This window comes from Heloderma suspectum, chromosome 7 (assembly GCF_057233095.1).
Source record: "Heloderma suspectum isolate Gila_16-S chromosome 7, 16-S_ref, whole genome shotgun sequence".
Classification (NCBI taxonomy): Eukaryota; Metazoa; Chordata; class Lepidosauria; order Squamata; family Helodermatidae; genus Heloderma; species Heloderma suspectum.
This window is the reverse complement of record NC_139464.1, coordinates 6,027,741-6,048,633: the sequence shown is the minus strand read 5'-3', so window position 1 is coordinate 6,048,633 and position 20,893 is coordinate 6,027,741. Positions and strand designations below refer to the sequence as shown.

The 20,893-nt window shown below is 48.6% G+C and overlaps 1 protein-coding gene across 1 annotated transcript in view; it reads left to right on the top strand.

Annotated features, from left to right (window-relative positions):
* LOC146339305 (uncharacterized) overlaps window positions 1–13,503 on the top strand; it is a 235,057-nt gene extending 221,554 nt beyond the window's left edge. The window contains 2 exon segments of the mRNA XM_084811682.1: window positions 9,735–9,905; window positions 13,325–13,503. Coding sequence (XP_084667808.1) covers window positions 9,735–9,905; window positions 13,325–13,332 — 179 coding nt within the window. The 3' untranslated portion in view covers window positions 13,333–13,503.
* The last annotated feature ends 7,390 nt before the right edge of the window (window positions 13,504–20,893 follow it).

The window sequence follows — 20,893 nt, the reverse complement described above, 5'->3', positions numbered from 1 at the left end:
GTGGTGAAAAGCAAGTCCGATGCTGTAAAGAACAATATTGTTTAGGAACCTGGAATGTCAGATCAATGAATCAAGGTAAGCTGGAGGTGGTCAAACATGAGATGGCAAGATCGAACATCGACATCTTGGGAATCAGTGAACTCAAATGGACAGGCATGGGCGAATTTAATTCAGGTGACCATCATATCTACTACTGTGGGCAAGAATCCCTTAGAAGAAATGGAGTAGCACTCATAGTCAACAAAAGGGTGGGAAAAGCAGTACTGGGGTACAATCTCAAAAACGATAGAATGATCTCAGTACGAATCCAAGGCAAACCATTCAACATCACAGTAATTCAAGTCTATGCCCCAACCACTGATGCCGAAGAAGCTGAGGTTGATCGGTTCTATGAAGACCTACAACACCTTCTAGAACTAACACCAAAAAAAGATGTCCTCTTCATCATAGGGGATTGGAATGCTAAAGTAGGAAGTCAAGAAATCACCGGGATAACAGGCAGGCATGGCCTTGGTGTACAAAATGAAGCAGGACAAAGGCTAATAGAGTTTTGCCAAGAGAACACGCTGATCATAGCAAACATTCTTTTCCAACAGCACAAGAGACGACTCTACACATGGACATCACCAGGTGGTCAATATCGAAATCAGATTGATTATGTCCTTTGAAGCCAAAGATGGAGAAGCTCCATACAGTCAGTAAAAACAAGACCTGGAGCTGACTGTGGCTCAGATCATGAGCTTCTTGTTGCAAAATTTAGGCTTAAATTGAAACACGTAGGCAAAACCACTAAACCATTCAGGTATGACCTAAATCATATCCCTTATGAATATACAGTGGAGATGAGGAATAGATTTAAGGGATTAGACCTGATAGACAGAGTGCATGAGGAACTATGGATGGAGGTCTGTAACATTGTTCAGGAGGCAGCAATGAAATCCATCCCAAAGAAAAAAAAATGAAAGAAAGCCAAGTGGCTGTCTGATGAGGCTTTACAAGTAGCTGAGGAAAGAAGGGAAATGAAAAGCAAGGGAGAAAGGGGAAGGTATATCCAACTGAATGCAGAGTTCCAGAGAATAGCAAGGAGAGACAGGAAGGCCTTCTTAAATGAACAATGCAAAGAAATCGAGGAAAACAACAGAATGGGAAAGACTAGAGATCAAGAAAATTGGAGATCTCAAGGGAACATTTTGTGCAAAGACGGGCATGATATAAAGGACAAAGAAGGCAGGGACCTAACAGAAGCAGATGAGATTAAGAAGAGGTGGCAAGAATACACAGAAGAACTATACAGGAAAGATCTGAATGTCCCTGATAGCCATGATAGTGCGGTCACTGAACTTGAGCCGGACATCCTCGAGAGTGAAGTCAAGTGGGCCTTAGGAAGCATTAGTGACAACAAAGCTAGCGGAGATGACAGTATTCCAGCTGAGCTATTTAAGATGCTAAAAGATGATGCTGTTAAAGTGCTGCATTCAATATGCCAACAAATTTGGAACACTCAACAGTGGCCGCAAGACTGGAAAAGGTCAGTTTACATTCCAGTTCCAAAGAAGGGCAACGCCAAAGAGTGTTCAAACTACCGCACAATTACGCTCATTTCACATGCCAGCAAGGTGATGCTCAAAATCCTACAAGCTAGGTTTCAGCAGTATGCAAACCGAGAACTACCAGAAGTACAAGCTGGGTTTCGAAGAGGCAGAGGAACTAGAGATCAAATCGCCAACATTCGCTGCATCATGGAGTAAGCAAGAGAATTCCAGAAAAACGTCTATTTCTGCTTCATTGACTACGCTAAACCCTTTGATTGTGTGGATCACAACAAACTGTGGCAAATTCTTAAAGTGATGGGAGTACCAGACCACCTTACCTGTCTCCTGAGAAACCTGTACGAGGGTCAAGAAGCAACAGTAAAAACCAGACATGGAACAACCGATTGGTTCAAAATTGGGAAAGGAGTACGACAAGGCTGCATATTATCACCCTGCTTATTTAACTTATATGCAGAGTACATCATGAGAAACGCCGGGTTGGATGAATCACAGGTCGGGATTAAGACTGCCGGGAGAAATATCAACAACCTCCGATATGCAGACGATACCACCCTAATGGCAGAAAGCGAAGAGGATCTCAAGAGCCTCTTGTTGAGGGTGAAAGAGGAGAGTGCAAAAGCTGGTTTGAAACTCAACATTAAAAAAACTAAGATCATGGCATCTGGCCCCATCACTTCCTGGCATATGGAAGGGGAAGAAATGGAAGCAGTGACAGATTTTATTTTCTTGGGCTCCAAGATCACTGCAGACGGTGACTGTAGCCATGAAATTAAAAGACGCTTGCTCCTTGGGAGGAAAGCTGTGGCAAACCTAGACAGCATAGTAAGAAGCAGAGACATCACCTTGCCGACAAAGGTCCGTCTAATCAAAGCTATGGTTTTCCCAGTAGTAATGTATGGCTGTGAGAGCTGGACTATAAGGAAGGCTGAGCGCCGAAGAATTGATGCTTTCGAACTGTGGTGCTGGAGAAGACTCTTACGAGTGCCCTGGACTGCAAGGAGGTCAAATCAGTCCATCCTAAAGGAAATCAACCCTGATTGCTCATTGGAAGGACAGATACTGTAGCTGAAGCTCAAATATTTTGGCCACCTAATGCAAAGAGAAAACTCTCTGGAAAAGCCCCTGATGCTGGGAAAGACTGAAGGCAAAAGGAGAAGGGGACGGCAGAGGATGAGATGGCTAGATAGCATCACGGATGCAATGAATATGGACTTGAGCACGCTCCGGGAGAGAGCGCAGGACAGGAAGGCCTGGCGTGCTGTGGTCCATGGGGTCACAAAGAGTCGGACACGACTGAACGACTGAACAAAACACTGCCACTGAAGCTGGACATGTCTTAGAGGGCTGTCGGTGATTATCTTCATGGAGGAAAGTTCTAGGGACAAGGAACAGATCTGTCTGAGGGAGCCGCCTGAGGGCGTTAGGGCTGGCTGACCGAGGGTCACTGGCAAAAGATCTCATGGGTGATCAGCGCAAAGGGGAAGGAGAATGGGGGCCCTTTGGCACCTCAGCTTCCTCGTTGGATTAGCACAAGCTGCAGCCTAGATTGATCTCTTTACTCCTTTTTAAATTATTTTTGAGGTTCCTGTTCACTTTCAAATGACACTGCAGGCACAGGAGACATGGTGTGTTTTTTAATTCAGGTTTCGTTGTTGGGGAGAGAGCACATGAAGCTCACAAAGCGCTGAGGAAAAGATTAAGGTCACCACTCATCCTCCCAACTGCTCTTAACGGTCCGTGTCCGTCTTCCCCCAACCGATTGTTGACCCCCTCAGCTTTGCGATTAGAAGCCGCCTTGACGTCACCCCACATGCTACTGGGGTCCATGGAAGTCAAAGCAACCCTCCCCTTCTCCACCAAATGAAACAGCTTCCTTTGCAGAGTTTGGATGAAAAAGGGCCAACTTAACCCCGCAGGGCATGCTGTCCGGATGGAACTGGCAAACCTAGGGCAGGGCTCTAGCCCTGGTCATGATCCAACAGCGGTTGAAGGGGCAATACGTAGGGTGGCCAGGTGTCCTCTTTGACAGAGAACCATCCCCTATTTGGAGGCATCCTCTGTTTGAAGGGCTCTCCTATTCAAGTCTGGTTTAATGATAAAGGACCATAAGAACAGTTGCCCATCCACAGTGAGCACCTGGCCTGAGACGGAACAGGCAGGCACACAGGTCGCCTGGTCACAGGCTTCCACAGTATGGTGAGATGCATGATATTTCTAGTGAAATTATAGTACCTCTTTCTAAATTAGCATTCGTGCATAAAAATTATTGTATGTAAAGTATATGCAAATTGCAGCCCTCTTTTGGGGTGACTTATGCGTAGCCACCCTAGGCATGCGCCCCGGCATGGCCTGCCGCAATCATACACCAGCCATGACTGGAGGCTGGAGGATCCGGGCTTTCAGGCAGATGACTCGGGGCAAAGCTGAAAGGTTGGCAGGTCTTCTGGAAAATGAAATTCCACAGCATGTGTGCTAAGGGGACAGCAGTGACAGGGTTGGGCAGCAGGGTTGGGCAGCAGGGTTGGGCTTCCTTAACAGCCAGCGTGGGGAGGAAGGGCCTAGGCAGCACCCAGCGTTCTCACCGTGGCCTCCTCGGGAGGAGGCCAGGGCGAGAGCGCTGGGGGCTGGCTGTACCGGGACCTGTCCTGCTTCTGCCAGCTCTTAAGGAAGCCCTTGACAGCCAGCACGGGTAGGAAGGGCCTCGGCAGCACTCCAGTGCTCTCGCCCTGGTGGCTGGCAGCACCGAGGACTTAGCCATCCAGCCCCTTGTGCATAAAGCACAAAAGCTTTATGGCCAGAGCCTTTGGCACAGAGAGGAGGGGCGACTCATGCAGCTTAGTGGGCAGGCGGGGCAAGCAGGGAGGCTCACTGAGCGGGTCTGGGCCATGCGAGCGGGGCGGGGCAGCTCATTGAGCTCCCCCCACCCTGAACAGAGATGGGTCCATCCACCCCTAATCTCTGGTCCCCAGAAGGGTTCCTCCAGGCCTCAAATAGAGAGAAGGAGATTGACCAGCACTACTTGTCGTTCCCTTCTGTTCAGGGCTGAGCTCTGTGTCTCTCCTCACCCTCTCTGCCTTTTTATTAACAGCCCCCCAGCCGTACTTAGGGATGCACGTGGATTTTGTTCAGCCCACATTTTTAAGCAAAGCAACCTACTTTGCACTTCCTAGAATAATACACAGATTGGAACACAGTTATCCTTTTGATTGCACACTTCTCCGAGTTTTGCACTGCAATTCTTGGGTCAAAAAATGCATACAAAAATGAGTAATTGTGGGAGGATCCTTACCACAACCTGTAATATAGATCAGAATAATTATCCCTTTATTGCAGAAAGGGGTGGAGTGGGGGGTTCTGGCACAGAACTGAGGGGTGAACTGAGGGCCTCCTGCCTGGTTCACAGTTAAGTCCCTTAGCCCAGTTCTCACAAATAGCAAAGGAGGTAGTAAACCTGTGTCAGGGACAGGGCTGTACCACTCCAAACTACAGCTGAGTGCTCATGTGACTGAATGCTTTTCCTTCAAACAATTCCCTGCATATGGACCACTAGCATGTTAGAGAGAAAGGTTCTAGCCTAGCTTTCTTCCTGACATGCTACATTTCTACATGGAGGGAGCTTTTTGCATGTAGTAGCATACAATCGTGGGGGCATCGCAGTCTGCAGTCTGAAATGGTACAGCCCAGATAGAGGTTCCCCAGCGTAGCAAGAACCAGACCAGTGTGTTCCATCAGCTCTGACTTCTCTTAAGCTAGATCATGAAATAGGTGCTTTCTCCATGGTTTCCAATTAGCAACAGGTTCTGGGAGGGGCCCATGTTCAATTCAACCAGGTGTGGGCTGGAATGGCTGAATCGGTCAGTTAAAGCTGTCTCCTGCATTTGAATTTTTTAAATCTCAAGTTCCTTCTCTCCCAAATATGAAGAACTTTGTGAATTTTGGTAAATTCTTATTAAAAAAAAATGAACTGAACTGAAATTCTCAGCAAATCTACACTGACCGAATTCAATACATACAGTTATTCCCAGCATGGGGAGGACTGTATGTACCTGCCTGCCATATAGTTCTTAAAGATGAGGAGCCTGTCAGAAAAAAAGAGGCGGCAACCCTACTTCAACACTAACGTGGTCGAATGCACAGGCAGTGGAGGCTTGTGGGCTTGGATTGGCTCCGGCTTTCAGACAGAACTCTAATGGAGCTGAAGCCTGGAGTGGATTCACACCCCACTGACATCAGAGCCACCATCCTCCACAGTGCACAGGGATTCCCACCCAGACTTTAAAGAGCCAACACCGAAAGCTCTGGGCCTGTATGAATCCGTCAGTCTGGGTTTCTCCCGCATTCACCTTTTTTCAATCGCAAGTTCTTTTTGTCCCTAACATGGAGAACCTTACAAATGTTGATAAATTCTTATCATTTCCAAACTGAATCAATATTCTCACTCATCCCTAAGTGTGGGAATCGGATGCTCAGGACAAACTCCTTATCTTTATCCTGACAGAAACATGTTCTGAGCTCCGGAAGCTGGACAGCGGCAATCTTGTGTGCACACACTATTGAAACGCAGCTGTTACCAGATCCAGCTGGCAACTCCATTCCCGCCTGAGTGGCAGGCAGCGGGGCTTGGAAATCACTTTTTCTGGGGGATGAGCATAGAGAGCAGATCTAAATGCTAACAGGGTTCTACAGTGAGGACAAACTCAGGGGGAGACCATTTCTTTTTCAACCCTCTCAGACGCACAAAATCCCCACTCCCACATTCATCTCCATCCTCCCACCAACACAGCCACCGAGGCTGCAATTTCCCTCTGACTAACACCCGACCTTTTTGCCGAAGTTGTTAAAAGCCATTAAGACTTCTTTTTATTGCTGCCGATCCTTCCGCCACCCGGCGATTGTTTCCGTGACATTTTTATCAAGAACTTCTTGTGCGACAGGGGAGGGGGGTGGAATCATGCAAGCCCGTAACTATCAATATTTAAATCACGGCTAATTTATTTGCATGCCCTCATTAGCCACCAGTTTCCATTTGCTTTTGCGGCAGCAGCTCCAAGGGATAAGCAGATAATGGATCTGTCTCGGAGCATCCGGCAGCGAGCCCTGCGGCCCCTCGCGAGGTGGAAAGCGCAGAATTAAATGGCATTTAGGAGAGTCACTTCCACAGGGGCTTTTATAATGGAGCTTGTGGAGAGACACTCAAAAACCAGCTTAACCAGTCCTACGGAAAATCCCCCAATCTTTTCTGCATGAAGGACGTCAGCCAGCACACCAGGCCTGTGCTCACTGTTGAGATAAACTAAGTGCCACGCTGAAAGAGCTCTCACTGCAAACGCCCCGTTGGCAGCAATGCTGTCATTCCTCGTGACTTCATTTTACGATCTGACCACCTGTCGGACGCAGCTCTTGTTGACGAAGGCTTGGTCCGGATAGTCTGTATGAAACTGCCTTACAGCACGTCCGACCGTCTTTCTTGGCTAATAGACCATTGACCATTTGCCTTATACCGAGTCAAACCCCTGGGGAAGAGAGCAAGTCTTCCCTATCACCTACTGCCAAATTATTTTAAGTGGAGATGTGGGAATCAAACCTGGGATCCTCTGCGTGCAAAGCAAGGCTCTACCACGGAGCTAGAGCCCCTCCCTGTTTCCAGCAATGGGGGCAGAAACTTCTAGTTTCTCGGACCAATTTATGTGTTCTTTATTTGATTAAAGTATTTCTAAGCCACCTTTCAGGGCAGGAGCCCTCCCAAGGCAGTGTACAATCAATAATAATAATAATAATAATATAATTTTAATAATAATAATAATATAATTTTAATAATAATAATATAATTTTAATAATAATATAATTTTAATAATAATAATAACTTTCCATAATAATAATAATAATAAAATGCATATAATAAAAAAGCAATGCAGTAATGAAAACAGCAAATGTTCCACGAAACAACAGACACCAGCATAAGACAGAAACTACAGTGCAGTTGCAGCTATAACCCAGTCTGATAAAACACTATCGAGGGAAGGCCAGAGTAAAGAAGTAAGTCTTCAAGCCCTGCTTAAAAGCTTGCAGTGATGGGGCCTGGTGAACCCCTGATGACAACTTATTCCAGAGGTGTGGGGCCACTACAGAAAAGACCCTCTCTTGTGTACTCGCCCACCAAGCTACTCTCAGAGGGTAGCAAGTGAGAAGGGCCTCTGTGGCTGACATTAAAGTGCAAACAGCTTGAATGGGTGAACAGCCTTTATGGGTGCTCGGGAATATCACATGACCAGGATAGGCCTATTGTAAAGAGTATTCCTTGGCTGGTATGGTTACTGGCCCTGTGCGTCCCTCCTTTGGTAAGTGGTGTGTGGCACACAGGCTGAATTCCCGTCTCTGGTCCCAAGCCAGTTTAAAACTAGCACTCAGTAACCCATGCCAGAAAAGCAGGCCATGAAAATTATTTATTTCTTACATTTTTATGCGGCCAAATACCCAAAGGTCTCTACACAGTTCACAACAATTAAAACCATAAAATACAAGATGATAAAATACAATATCAAAAAATTTAAACTACACTAAAAAAAATAAAAATAATCACCAAATAGAACTTAGCAGCAGTGCAAAGATTTAAAATACAGTACCAGATTTAAAACAGAAACTGAAACACTAAAATGCCTGGGAAAATAATAAGGTCTTCACCTGGCACCGGCCAGATGGGCGATTAAGAATTTTAATAAATAAATAAATGAGCACAATGTAGGCAGCAGGCGAGCCTCTCTGGAAAGCTCATTCCACAACCTGGGTGCCACAGCAGAAAAGGCCCTCTTCTAAGTAGCCGCCCACCTCACTTCCTTTGGTGGGGGCTCCCGGACACTGAGATGGTCCAGGCAGGTGTCTAAGGGAAGAGATGATCCTTTGGGTAACCTGGCCCCAGGCTGCTTAGGGCTTTGAATGTGAATCCCACCACTTCGGATTGGGCACAGATGTGGACTAGCAGCCAGTTCAGATGGAAAAGTACTGGCATCATATGATCTCATTGGCCAGTCCCTGTTAACAGTCTCTCTGCCCTGTTTTGGACCAGCTGAAGTTTCTGGGCTGTTTTCAAAGGCAGCCTCACTTGTAACGCATTGCAGTAATCCAGATGAGAGGTCACCAGAGCATGGATACCTGTAGCTAGGCTATCTCTGTCCAGATAAGGACGTAGCTGGGACAACAGGCTAGCTTAGACTGTTCCCTGCTTCCCGAGCAAGTGAGTGCCTCTGCTGACTGGCCTGTTTGTGCAACTGGCATAGAGGAGTGGGTAAGAGCATGAGCTGTGGTGCCAGGAAGTCCCTGGTTCTAAACCAGCCTGCCCAATCCTGGTGACCGCCAGATGTGTTGGACTGCAACGCCCAGCATTTCCATTGCTGGCTGAGAATGATGGGAGTTGCAGTCCGAGACATCTGGAGGGCACCGGGTTGGGGCAGGCTGCTCTAAGCTCTCATCTTGGCCAAGGGGATGCTCGTGGCTGACCTGGCGTGGAAAGGAGCAGCTCCCTCAGGTCTGCTGGGGACGGGGCAGAAACATCGGACGTATGCCCGGCTGGCAACAGGGTTGCATAAGGCAAAGTCATGCCAGCCCCTTGGGCTCAAGAGCCTCGTCCAAAGCTTTTGTGTAAAGCCTTTGCCACAACTGAGTCCCCCTATTTCATGGTAATTAAGCCCAGCTGAAATAAATGCATGTTCTTCCGCAGTCTCACCTCCCTCCCTCCATCTCTCCCCCCTTCCTCTAGATTGCCACTTGGACTTTGGATTGTAAGCCCCTGGGGGGCAAGGGCCTTATCTTTGTAACACACGGACCAAGTACCCTGGTTTTATATGCACGATGATTTATTCATTTGAAGTTTTATTTAATTTGTTACATTTGTTCCCTTGCCTCCCCAGCAAATGGTGCTTAAGGTAACGATGAAGTGCCTCCCTGCCTCACCCCCGCATCCCCGAATTATTTGGTGGGGATGTAAACAAAAAGAGTCTGTGGCACCGTAAAGCCTAACCGCATTTGATTGCTAAGGCATGAGCTTTCATGGGCTAAACTCACTTCATCAGATGCAGGAATGGATAGAAACAAGATGGCAAAGTCAGTTACAGTCAGTTAAAGCAAACGGCCCATTTCAGTTTAAAGCGGCATCTACAGTATTGGTGGGAATGGGTCTCCTTGCAGATGCGTGTGTCCTGCCAAGGGACGAAGGCTCCTGCCTGCGATACACGGTGCTCTGGTATTATCACCGGGAAGCCAACAACTGCCGGCCGTTTCTATTCGGAGGCTGCGGTGGGAATGCCAATCAGTTTCCGTCCAAGCAAGAATGTGAGCTGTGGTGCAAGAGGACGACAGGTGAGGTGTCTTTGTGTGGGTCAAGACTAGAAAGAGCAGGAGAGACTCCAAAAGTATTTCCCCCTTTCATGCAGTCACTTAGGTCCTGCCTATACATTCTGAATCAAGTGGTGATGCTTTTCCTGTACCAAGTCAGTCTCTGGTGGATGGCGGGGGGGGGGGGGAGGTTGCATATGTGAATATTCCTCCATGAAAAGTCTCCCTGCATATAGAAAACGAGCACATCAAGGAACAGGTGAGGCTGTACTCTTCATTGCTGACATGTTTGATTTCTGTATGCATGGAGGGTTTTTTTCTTTCAATGCGGGAGTATTCATACATGCATGCGCATTCACACACACCTCTCATGGCCCTGGAGTCCAGCAGTGACCTGAACATGGACATAGAGGCTGAGGCACCAGCGATGCCAGTGGCGGCGACACTAGGCCTGAGCACCATGGTGGAAGTGAAGATCCCTGAGCCTGGACGAAAACTGCAGCCCCGAGCCCAGTTCCAGCAACGGCCAGCACACCCTCCTCCAAGGAGCCAGCACACCGGTGCGGGCAGCGCTCCCAGCGTGAGCTTTGGAGAGACAGAGGAGTGCTGGGCTCCCGGTCAGAGGCCTGTCCCTCGAAGGCTGTCCACCTTGCAGGAAAGGGGTGGAGTGTGTGTGTGGGGGGCCCTCTGGCTGTTCAGGCACGCAAAGCTTCGGTCGCATCTTGGACCTCCTCGGAGCAAGTTGCTGACTGGGTGCTCTCCTTGGTGCTGCAGCATCCAGCCTGCCTCGCTGCGCTGAGTCCCATGAGCGACTCCTTGGGGCCAGAACACAGCAGTGACCAGTCACAGCTTGAAGTGCAATCCAGCCAAACCGCCGCCAATTGGTTTCGTTAAGACAAAGGGGAGGGGAGAGTCGGTCAAAGGGGCTGCAGGGTCTGGGCACGAGGGCAGAGGCTGCCCTGTGCCCTCTCTGTGTCAACGAGAGGACTGTGGAGCAGTGCAAAGGTAGCCGTGTCCTGGGTGAGAGTGGAGAGATGCCTGAGATCACACACTCATCAGGGCAACCAGGGGATGGCCAGGGACAAATGGGCCTCTTGCTTTGGCTGGATGTTTATGATCGGACCGCTGGCGTTCCTGCCCAACGGAAGCCACAGAACCCTTCCAGTTCTCCAGAGCTGTAGAAGCCGTGCTTCCTTCCCTGAGGATCGCCTCCCTCTGTCACAACAAGGGTTCTTGGGAGCCCTGCTGGGTTGCTGTTGCCCCGCTGGAAATATGTGCACCTGAGGCTATGGCAGGAGATGCACTTCTCACCACCTCTTGCAAGCCCGCTGGTGGTACCGTGCCGAGCTGCTCGTGAGGCGGCTGGATGCTGTGGATGATGAAACAGTCCATGTCGACTGTTTTGGTGAGCTAACCTGCAGCCATCCACTTCTTTGCAACCAAACCCCAAGAGATGCCTTCCCCCACCCGGGTGGCCTCCAGGTGGGTTGGACTATGGGAGCTGCAGTCCAACGCATCTGGAGGCCAACCAGTTGGGGACGGCTGTCCTAGAGCTTCAACACTGGTGTCAGTTTGGCACTCTCTTTGCAGCTCCTCTCCTTTTTTCAGTGCAAGTGAGAGTTGAATTACATAATGGGTAGAAAAGGGATGCAGGAAGTCCCGAGTCACTCCAAACTTTTTGCAGGAGTACAGATTTGGAACAGAGCTGTGCGATCCCCTCTCCTGCCTGAGAAAGGTCCTGAATCTCATAGAAATACTTCTTAATTTCCCTCAAAATTTATTTGTTTGTTTGTTTGTTTATTACATTTCCATACCGCCCAATAGCTGGCGCTCTCTACGAACCCTTTCAGACTTGTCTCAGATTTTGCTGTAGAGAAAATCTGGGCAACGACCTTTGGGAAACATGCAAAGCTGCTCCCCCAAAAATGGTCAGCCCCCTTCTAAACGGTGTCCTTTTTCAAACATGTTGTAGCTAAGAAAAACAAGAAGAGCCCTGTTGGATCTAGTCCATCATCTTCTTTCCAAACATTCCACCCAGATGCTTTTGGGAAGCATCCAAGCAGGGCGTGGAGGCAAAAGCCCTTCCCCGGTGTTGAGTCCCCAGTGACAGCTATTCAGGATCCTCCAAAAATGGAGGCTCAGTGTAGCAAATAGCCATGGATCAGGGGGTAAAGATCCACCAGCCCATGTGCCAAACGCAGACCTCCAGGCCTCTCTGGGCCCTCCTCAAGGCCACCTACCACCCTCACCAGCCCTACTCCAGGTTATTGATATTTCCCCTGTACTGCTCTACCACCACCACCCCCAACTACAAAGCTGATGGTGGGAACCTGGTACAACTTGAGGAAGGAGAATGTCTGAATGCAAACACTTTTTTCATCACACGTTGAACCAAGGTAGAAATTACTTCCTGGCCACTGTTCAATCTGGGCCCCCACACTGCTGGGATGCAGGCCCTTCCCCAACAGCATTCGATTGAGGGGATGTGGACTGAGATTTCCCCACCCCTGCCTTACATAGATCTCTCCTCCTCCATGGATTTGTCTCAGTTCCCATTTCAAGTCATCTAGGCCAATGGTGGAAGTGAACTCCACAAGCTAAGTATGTGCTGTGCAATTCTATGGTCAGTCCTCAATCTACTGACCATAGAATTGCATGACACATACTTAGCTTGTGGAGAAAAGGGTGACTGAAATGATCAAGGGGCTGGAGCATCTCCCCTGTGAGAGAAGGTTACAACAGCTGGGCTTGTTTAGCGTGGAAAAAAGGAGGGTCAGGGGAGACATGATAGAGGTCTATAAAAGTATGCATGGTGTGGAGAATGTGGATAGGGGGACTTTTTTATCCCTCTCATATAATGCTAGAACTCTGGGTCATCCCATGAAGCTGACTGGTGGGAGATTCAGAACAGAGAAAAGGAAGGACGTCTTCACACAGCGCATAGTTAAAACTATGGAATTTGCTACCTCAAGATGTAGTGATGGCCACCAACTTGGATGGCTTTAAAAGACAAATTCTTGGAGGAGAAGGCTATCAATGGCTACTAGTCTTGATGGCTATGTGCTACTTCCAGTACCAGAGGCAGTGAGCCTATGTACACCAGTTGCTGGGGAACATGGGTATGAGGGTGCTGTTGCACTCACGTCCTGCTTGTGGGTTCCTGGTTGACGGCTGGTTGGCCACTGTGTGAACAGAATGTTGAACTAGATGGACCCTTGGTCTGATCCAGCAGGGCTCTTCTGACGTTCTGATGTTCTTATGTACTGGGCACACTAGTATAGGTAGGAGTTGAATTGACCTGCAGGTGAAAGGGGCCTCCATGGACCTTCTCATCCACAAATGTTCAAGAGATGGAGTATATCGCTCTTCCACTTAGCTTAAAACATTCTGATTTCTTGGTCTGTTCCCCCCCCCCTTTCTTTGCTTCATGAAATCTATCCCAGGAAGGTGACCAGTTGCAGGAACAAAGAAGCGATCGTGAAAAGAGGCAGGATCCAGCCATTAAGACTGTACATATGGCCAACAGAATAGTTTAACAACAGCTGGATTTTTGCCACTTACCTGTTCTGTGAACAAAGGAGATACCAGTTGTGAAAATAAATCCATTGGGGAAAGAGATGTCATTGATTTACTTGGTTTACTGTAATGTTCTGTTACACTCAGAGGCTCTTCTTGGTGCTAAGGAAATTCCAAATGCCAAGCTAAGAGGTCACAACAACCAACTGACCTAGACACCATCACTTCTTTTCACCATGGAGTTCCAACAATATTGTAATTTAGGGCACAATCCTATGCATGCTTAGACAAAAAAAAAAGTCCTACAACTCCCAGCATCCCCCAGCCAGCCAAGCTGGCTGGGGAATGGTGGGAGTTGTAAGACTTTTTCTGTCTAAACATGCATAGGATTGTGCCAAGAAGAAGAAGAAGAAGAAGAAGAAGAGGAGGAGGAGGAGGAGGAGGAAGAGCTAACAAATGTGGTCAAGGGTGGGCAAGTAGGTTTTTCTCTGAAATAGTTCCTCTGTAATGAGTTTGTAAAGGTGCACTGAAACTGTTGATGCAAGAAAACTGAATCTAGTCGGACAATAGCATTACTTGGAATCATAGATATTTGGGTTATACTGTGCGTTCTTACACTGAGGTTGCCATTATACTGCCTTTGTCACTTTAGGCAAGAGAGCCTTATGGCCTTGCTCTTCCCTTAGGGAAGGGCCGTAGCTCAGTGGTCAAGCACACGGTTTGTGTGCAAAAGGTCCCAGGTTCAATCCCCATCATCTCCAGGCAGGGCAGAGAAAGATCCTTGTCTTGAAACCCTGGCGACCTGCTACTAGTCAGTGTAGGGAGCAATGAGCTAGATGGACCGATCATCCACGCTGAAGGACAGTGGCTCACTGGGATTTCAGTCAGCAGCCCTCCCTGGAGAGGCTAGAGAGCTTCCACATGCAAGGCAACAAGGAGTCCTATAGAAACGTAGGATGCTGCATTATTTTGTGACATGCATCTTCCTGTTATTTGGCAAATTACTCCAGCCCCTGAACTGAGTCTAGAGTGAATTGGGTGTGTGCACGAGCAGCCAGAGACACTGGGAATCATGGGAACCATATTTCCTGTGATTCCTGGGCTCAGCTGCTCATACTGACGGCAGCATCCGGGGGCTAGTAGATGCCCTACACTATTGGGGTGCAGAATTTCTTGCAGCCCAAGGGTCAAATTCTGTTTCAGAGAAGCTCTCAGGGGCCGTGCTTTAGTGGTCTGCAGGGCCAAATGCAAAAAGGCGGGTCCAGCACTCCAAAATACCAGCACGTTGTAGCTTAAAGCTCTTCCTGCCACTACCTAAGCCTTAGGAGAGGCACTTCAACCTTTTAGAATGAGGAAAACCCTGTGAAGAAGCAGGGAAACCACCAAACCATAAGCAGTTGAGGAAAAGGGGTGGACATGGGGAGGAGGCATTGGGACCCCAGATTTGGCCTGCCAGACTTGTGTTCGGTACCCCTGCCCTACAAGCATGTGGGAGCAATCTCACCCCCCCAACACACGCACGCACGCACACACACGTTAACTGGTCACCCTTTATGTTTACTTACCTATTCTCTTCTTGCCACTTAGACCAAGCTTGGCGCCTGTTCTGTTAAATGCACGCAAATCCAACGTGTTCCACACTAAGGAGAAACCTGCTAACCTGATCTATGAGAAATATCTCTAATATGAAACATTTATACTATTGATTTACTATCTCGATGGCTCAGGCCAGAGGCAAAGCATTACGGGAATGTATCTCCTGATTCCTCCATTATCATGTTTCTTTGGAAATGTCAGCCTGCTGTAATTGAGTTTCTTGGGTTTATTCGATTGCTTGATAGAGGAAGGCGTGTAGGGCCACCGTTACTAAGACCAGGGCAAGTTGCCTGTCATAATGGAGGGACTGGGGGACGTTCAGAGAGGATTTTGATTCCATAGACGCTTCATTGTACCGTGCCTCTTAAAAAGAGTCTGACAAACGGCATTTCTTGCTTGAACAACGCATTAACTGAAGCAAGAAGATGTGACTCAATCTACCTTTCCCCCTCCTACTGTTGTGGCTACATTGCTCCAGAGCAGGCCCGACGGCCAAATCCACCCCTCTTGGATTCCCCAGATGGCCCTGCCCCCTTTCCCCTGGCCGTGCCCCCTTTCTTCTTTCCCCCAGCCACCAATCACCTGGTGGTTTCCCGGCTTATGTGCAGTTCTTCCCCCATGCTAAAAAGCTGAAATGACTCTCCTAAGGTTTAGTCACGGGTAGTAAGAGTTTTAAGCTGCAACAGGCGGCGGGGGGTTGGGGGTTGGCCCTGCCCTTTTTGCCTTTGCCTTTGTTATTTTCTGTTGTGCTCACTTGAGGGAAGGATATTAAAGGCAAAACTGAAGTACTTTGGCCACATAATGAGAAGCCAGGACACCCTGGAGAAGATGCTGCTGCTAGGGAAAGTGGAAGGCCGAAGGAAGAGGGGCCAACCAAGGGCAAGATGGATGGAGGATATTCTGGAGGTGACGGGCTCGACCGTGGGGGAGCTGGGACTGGCGACGCCCAACAGGACGCTCTGGCGTGGGCTGGTCCATGAAGTCACGAAGAGTCGGAAGTGACTGAGTGAATAAACAACAAGTAGGTGTAGGGATGGATGGGCAAATCTGCCAATTTCATTTTCTCTTAGTTTCTCATTTTTCCACTTTTCAGTTCAGACCAAAACTTTGAGAAAATTCATACACATCTGTGTGCACATTTCTCCTAATACATGCATTTTGGATGCTATTTTGCCTAATGTACACATTTTGTGAAAGAAATGTTCCTAATATAATGCATTTTAACATTATTTTCATTATTATACACATTTTTGTGTGCCCGTTTCTTTAATATGCACATTTTTGTATGCATTTTTGGATTAGAAAACTCCACTGCAAAATTCAGACAACAGATTTTGAAGGATATCTGAGTTTTGGATGATGCATTGGCTTGAAAGTGCAAATGAATTTCTCCCCCATCCCTAAGTATATGTGTAACCTTATCAACAAGGCCCAGGTCTAATCTCATGAAGGCTGCAATTCAAGCATTCCTAAAGTCGGTGTTACTTTATACTAAATTCTGAGCACAAACCAGTCCAAATTCTTCTACAATATTTCCAACAGTGCCAAAAAATGCCTCTCTTTTTGGGTGATATTTCAGCACTCCTTGTGTCATGACACAAGCTAAGATGGAACTTGTAGGACCCAGCACATGTTGCTTCCCTGAATCTTTCCATGTCATAAGATCCAAATAATAATACATTTTCTAAAAAATTACAGGATTCATAGCACGCCTTTGGACAAGTGCTTTCAGTGCAGTTTTCAAAACGCATCCATGTAGACAGGGGTGTTGAACCTCTTTCACCTTGAGAGCCGAATTCAATTTTGGAGAATGATGTTAGATGTGGGGCTTTGTGGGGGGAAATAAAATGTTGGCCAGTGTCCTCTGCTAGCAGTTGCAGCAGGAATAAAAGAAAAAAGACTTGGGGGGAGAAAGAATCTGTGCTACTGCCAGTGCTAATGGGTGAGCCCAGCTCTGAGAAACTGCTGGAGAACTTCTGCTCCCCTGGAGAAATTTGGTGGAATGGTCCCTATTGTTTCTCTGCTCACAAAGAGGGTGGAGAATTTCGAGAGGCCATTTCCTCACAGCTCTATCCACCACCCACCCCACTGGCTGAGGTGTGAAGAGCCTTAAAATGACTGCCCAGAGGGTGGAAGATGAGTGCTCTTTACCACTCCAGGAGCATCAAGCTGTGAAGCCTTCAAGAAGTGGTTCCTCTGGGGAGTCTAGCCTAGAGGTGCTATTTCTTGGAAAGCCCAGTTCAGGGGCCTGGGCTTTCAGGAGCTTTGGCCTGTCAGATTCAGGCTATTGGGCATGAGGCCAGTGCCTCCATTGCTGGTGTGGGCTCACTCAACCTCGCTGGTTCCCAGTGGAGGCTGGTGGCTCCGATGTCAGCGGGTTGGTGAATCCTTGGAGAGCTCCTTTAGAGTTCTGATTGAAACCCGGAGCAGATTCATAGCCCCACTGACACTGGAGCCACCAGCCTCCACTGCTGTTCCCGCCATATTGATGTCTGTGTCCCAGCTGCTACTTGAGGTCCAGGTCATGACAGTGACCACATTCACAGGGGCATTTTGTGGAGGGGACGGGATGCAGCCTCCACTGGCAGCTGCCATGTTTTCCCAGAATGGCTCTGAGGATGTCGATGTAGTAAAGGCTTCCCAAACGTGCGACCCTCCCGGTGGGATGGACTACAGCTTCCCTCATCCCTCCGGATGAAAGCTGAGTAGATTTCACTGCCCCCAAAACGGCCCGTGGGCTCCATCCACAAATGTCACATTTCCAATAGCTTATTCAAGAGAGCCATTTCTACAATCTTACCTTCCTGAGCGAGGATGTGGTGTGTAGCTCTCTCTCCTCCTTGGCCATCCTCTCATTCACAGCGTGCGATCCACCCTGGTTCTGAGTCTGTTTGAACCGCCGTCAGAGACGTCCACGTGCTGCTTGGGATGGTGGCATCAGCTGCTCTGGCATCCTTCATCCTCCCATCGCAGCCAAAAGCTGCCCGCTCGTCCCTGCAGCATTCACTCTGTCCTCCTTCAGTCATCGCCTCACCTGCCATTATGCTGGCTGCACCATTCTCGAATTACCCCGTCAGGCTGTCCAAGCCTTGGTGTCAAGCGATTCATTTTCTCTTGTCAGGGTGACAAAGAATTATCTGCTGCCATGAGATACCTGGATAAGCCCAGTTCCTCCCTCCCTCTCTCCCTCCCTCCACTCCCCACATTTTGAAGTATACAGACAGTGATCAAGGGGGTGGAGCATCTCCCCTATGAGGGAAGGTTACAACAGCTGGGATTACCTTGGAAAAAAGGTGGTCAGGGGGGACATGATAGAGGCCTACAAAAGTATGCATGGTGTGGAGAATGTGGATAGGGAGACATTTTTCTCCCTCTCTCAAAATACTAGAATCCAAAGGGGTCAACTCGTGAAGCGGATTGGTGGGAGATTCAGGACAGATAAAAGGAAGGACTCTTCACCCAGCACATAGTTAAACTGGGGGCTTCACTTCCAGAAGTGGGAGTGATGGCCACCAATTTGGATGGCTTTCAAAGGGGATTGGACAACTTCATGGAGAGTAAGGCTATCAGTGGCTACTAGTCCTGATGGCTATGTGCTATTTCCGGTATCAGAGGCAGTGAACCTATGTACACCAGTTGCCGGGGGACATGGGTGGGAGGGTGCTGTTGCGCTCATGTCCTGCTTGTGGGTTCCCATGGGCAGCTGGTTGGCTACTGTGCAAACAGAATGCCGGTCTGGATTGACCCTTGGTCTGATCCAGCCTCAGGCAGTTCTTATGTTGACACACTTCCAGTGCAAATGCAATTTGTCGTAGTGCTGTAATGAAATGTTGCCTGCCCCCACTACCAAATTTCAGAATCAATCAGGAAAAAAATCAGCAAAACCCGTAAGTTTTACATTCTAAATTCAGATGTCAACATATATGAAGGGAGCAGGGCCGGCGTCAACGGTAGGCAGGGTCGGGCAGCTGCCAAGAGCCCACACCCCCGCAGGGGCCCACTGAAAAGAGCCTCCAGCCTTGCTCCTCTTCTTCCCCATTGCAGTCTGCCTCTTCACCTGCCTCTTGCTCTGGGCCCAACAATAGAGGTGGTGAGAAGGCGGAGCATAGATGCCTCTGCCTGTCTTGCAGAAGGTATCAATGATGAGAAAGAGGATGAGCAGCTGGTGATGCAGGTGATGAGAAGGCCGACTCACTGAGGGAGGGGGCCCATGGAGGGTGTCTTGCCCAAGGGCCCTCAAAAAACTGGACCCGGCACTGCAAGGGAGCAGCCATGCTGGACCTCCAGTTCCCCGACACAGTCCGTGAGGACATTCCCCGTGGCAGTGCCCCTTCTCCTAAGCCACGCCCCCTTACCTTTGACAGAAGTTGGCACCACAAGGAGCCAGTCCTCAGTGAGCCAGCGGGAGAAGCCAGCTCTGGATTCAGCAAAGCCCACTCTCTGTGTGCGCACGTGTGTTTTGGGGGGGACAAGCACTGGAGGTGTCCCCCCCACACTTTGGGCTCTGGCCCCCTTCCCACTGCTGGCATGCAGCCCCCGACGTGTTTGTCTGGAGCTAATTCAGCCCTTGAGAGAAGACATAACTAGAGCCTCGTGGCATTTTCGCAATAACAGTTTCTTTACAAATCGACGTGGTGACATCGGCAGGCACCCAGGGCTTCTGTGTGCACAGCATGAGCTGCGCCAGTGTGCTTGAGATAATGGGAACGAGTTGCTCGGGTGTCTGTCCTGGGGGTAAGATGCTCAGACATCCATCCCGGTTTTCATTTGTGAAATGATGAGAGGCGTGCAGGCCTCACCTTCCTCCACTCTCATTGCTGTTTGATTAGCTGGCCATTTCAAATTCATTAGGAGCGGAGAAATATTACAAACCTACTTTTGGAATTTGCTCCATGTGGCACAGTTAGGCTGCCGGTTGATGGGCCTCTGGTTGCCGTAAGCTGCCAGACCTCGGTGCTCTCAGAGACATCATGGAATAGAGCATGTGGGCGTGAGGGTGCAGCAGCGAACCCCTCCGTTTTCCTTTAGAAAAACAGACAAGCCCTTTTGCTGGATGAGACCAAAGGTCTGCTTTGCCCAGCATTTGCTTTCCAGTTCATGTTTTACCTGCCCACCCGATTAAATCAAAATTAATTTTCACCACTGCCACTGCAAAAGAGGCAAACTTTCTTGTAGCTGACATGTTTCTGCTGTGTTATTCATCTTATCGTCATGAACATTGTCTCATTATTATTATATACAAGAGAAGTACAATAAAATAGGTCCTTGCTGTCAAGGAGTTTACTATCTAAAATTTGAGATGGGGAAACCATTAAGGAAGGGAAGATGAGTGGCAGAAGGAGGAAGTAATTTAGCAAAAAAGCAGAGTGAGTTTGATGTTGCATGGGCCAATTTCAGACTGTTTTAGAGCTGCCCACACAGACACCATTACTCAGCTTTCAACCAACAAAGAAACTTATTTTAAAAACTCTTACACAGGCACAAAGGGAGAATGTCAAATGCCCCCATGAGCTCTGGTTCTCCCCCTGCCCCCCTCCCCGAGTTCCTCATGGCCCCATCTCAAAGCAGGCCCACCTAGTTTACTGTTTCCAACAGCAGCCAGACAGCTGATGATGATGGGGATACAGTCAGGAAGGTTTGGCAGTGATGCAGTAGGACCACCCAGTGTTAGGCCAAAATGCTCCCTGCCTCCCACCAGTTTCACAGCCCCATTTCCTGGCTGTGAAATTCAAGGAGGCAGTTTGGCTATTTTCAGGGGTGGGACATGCAATTTTCACAGGGGTGTGTGTGTGACTTACCAGAGCTCCCAACAGCTTTGATCAGCTGGTGGCTGTCTTCTTTTTTCCCTCCCAAAATGACTGCAGCCAAGGCTGCCATTCCCACTCCCCCTGCCCCTGCCC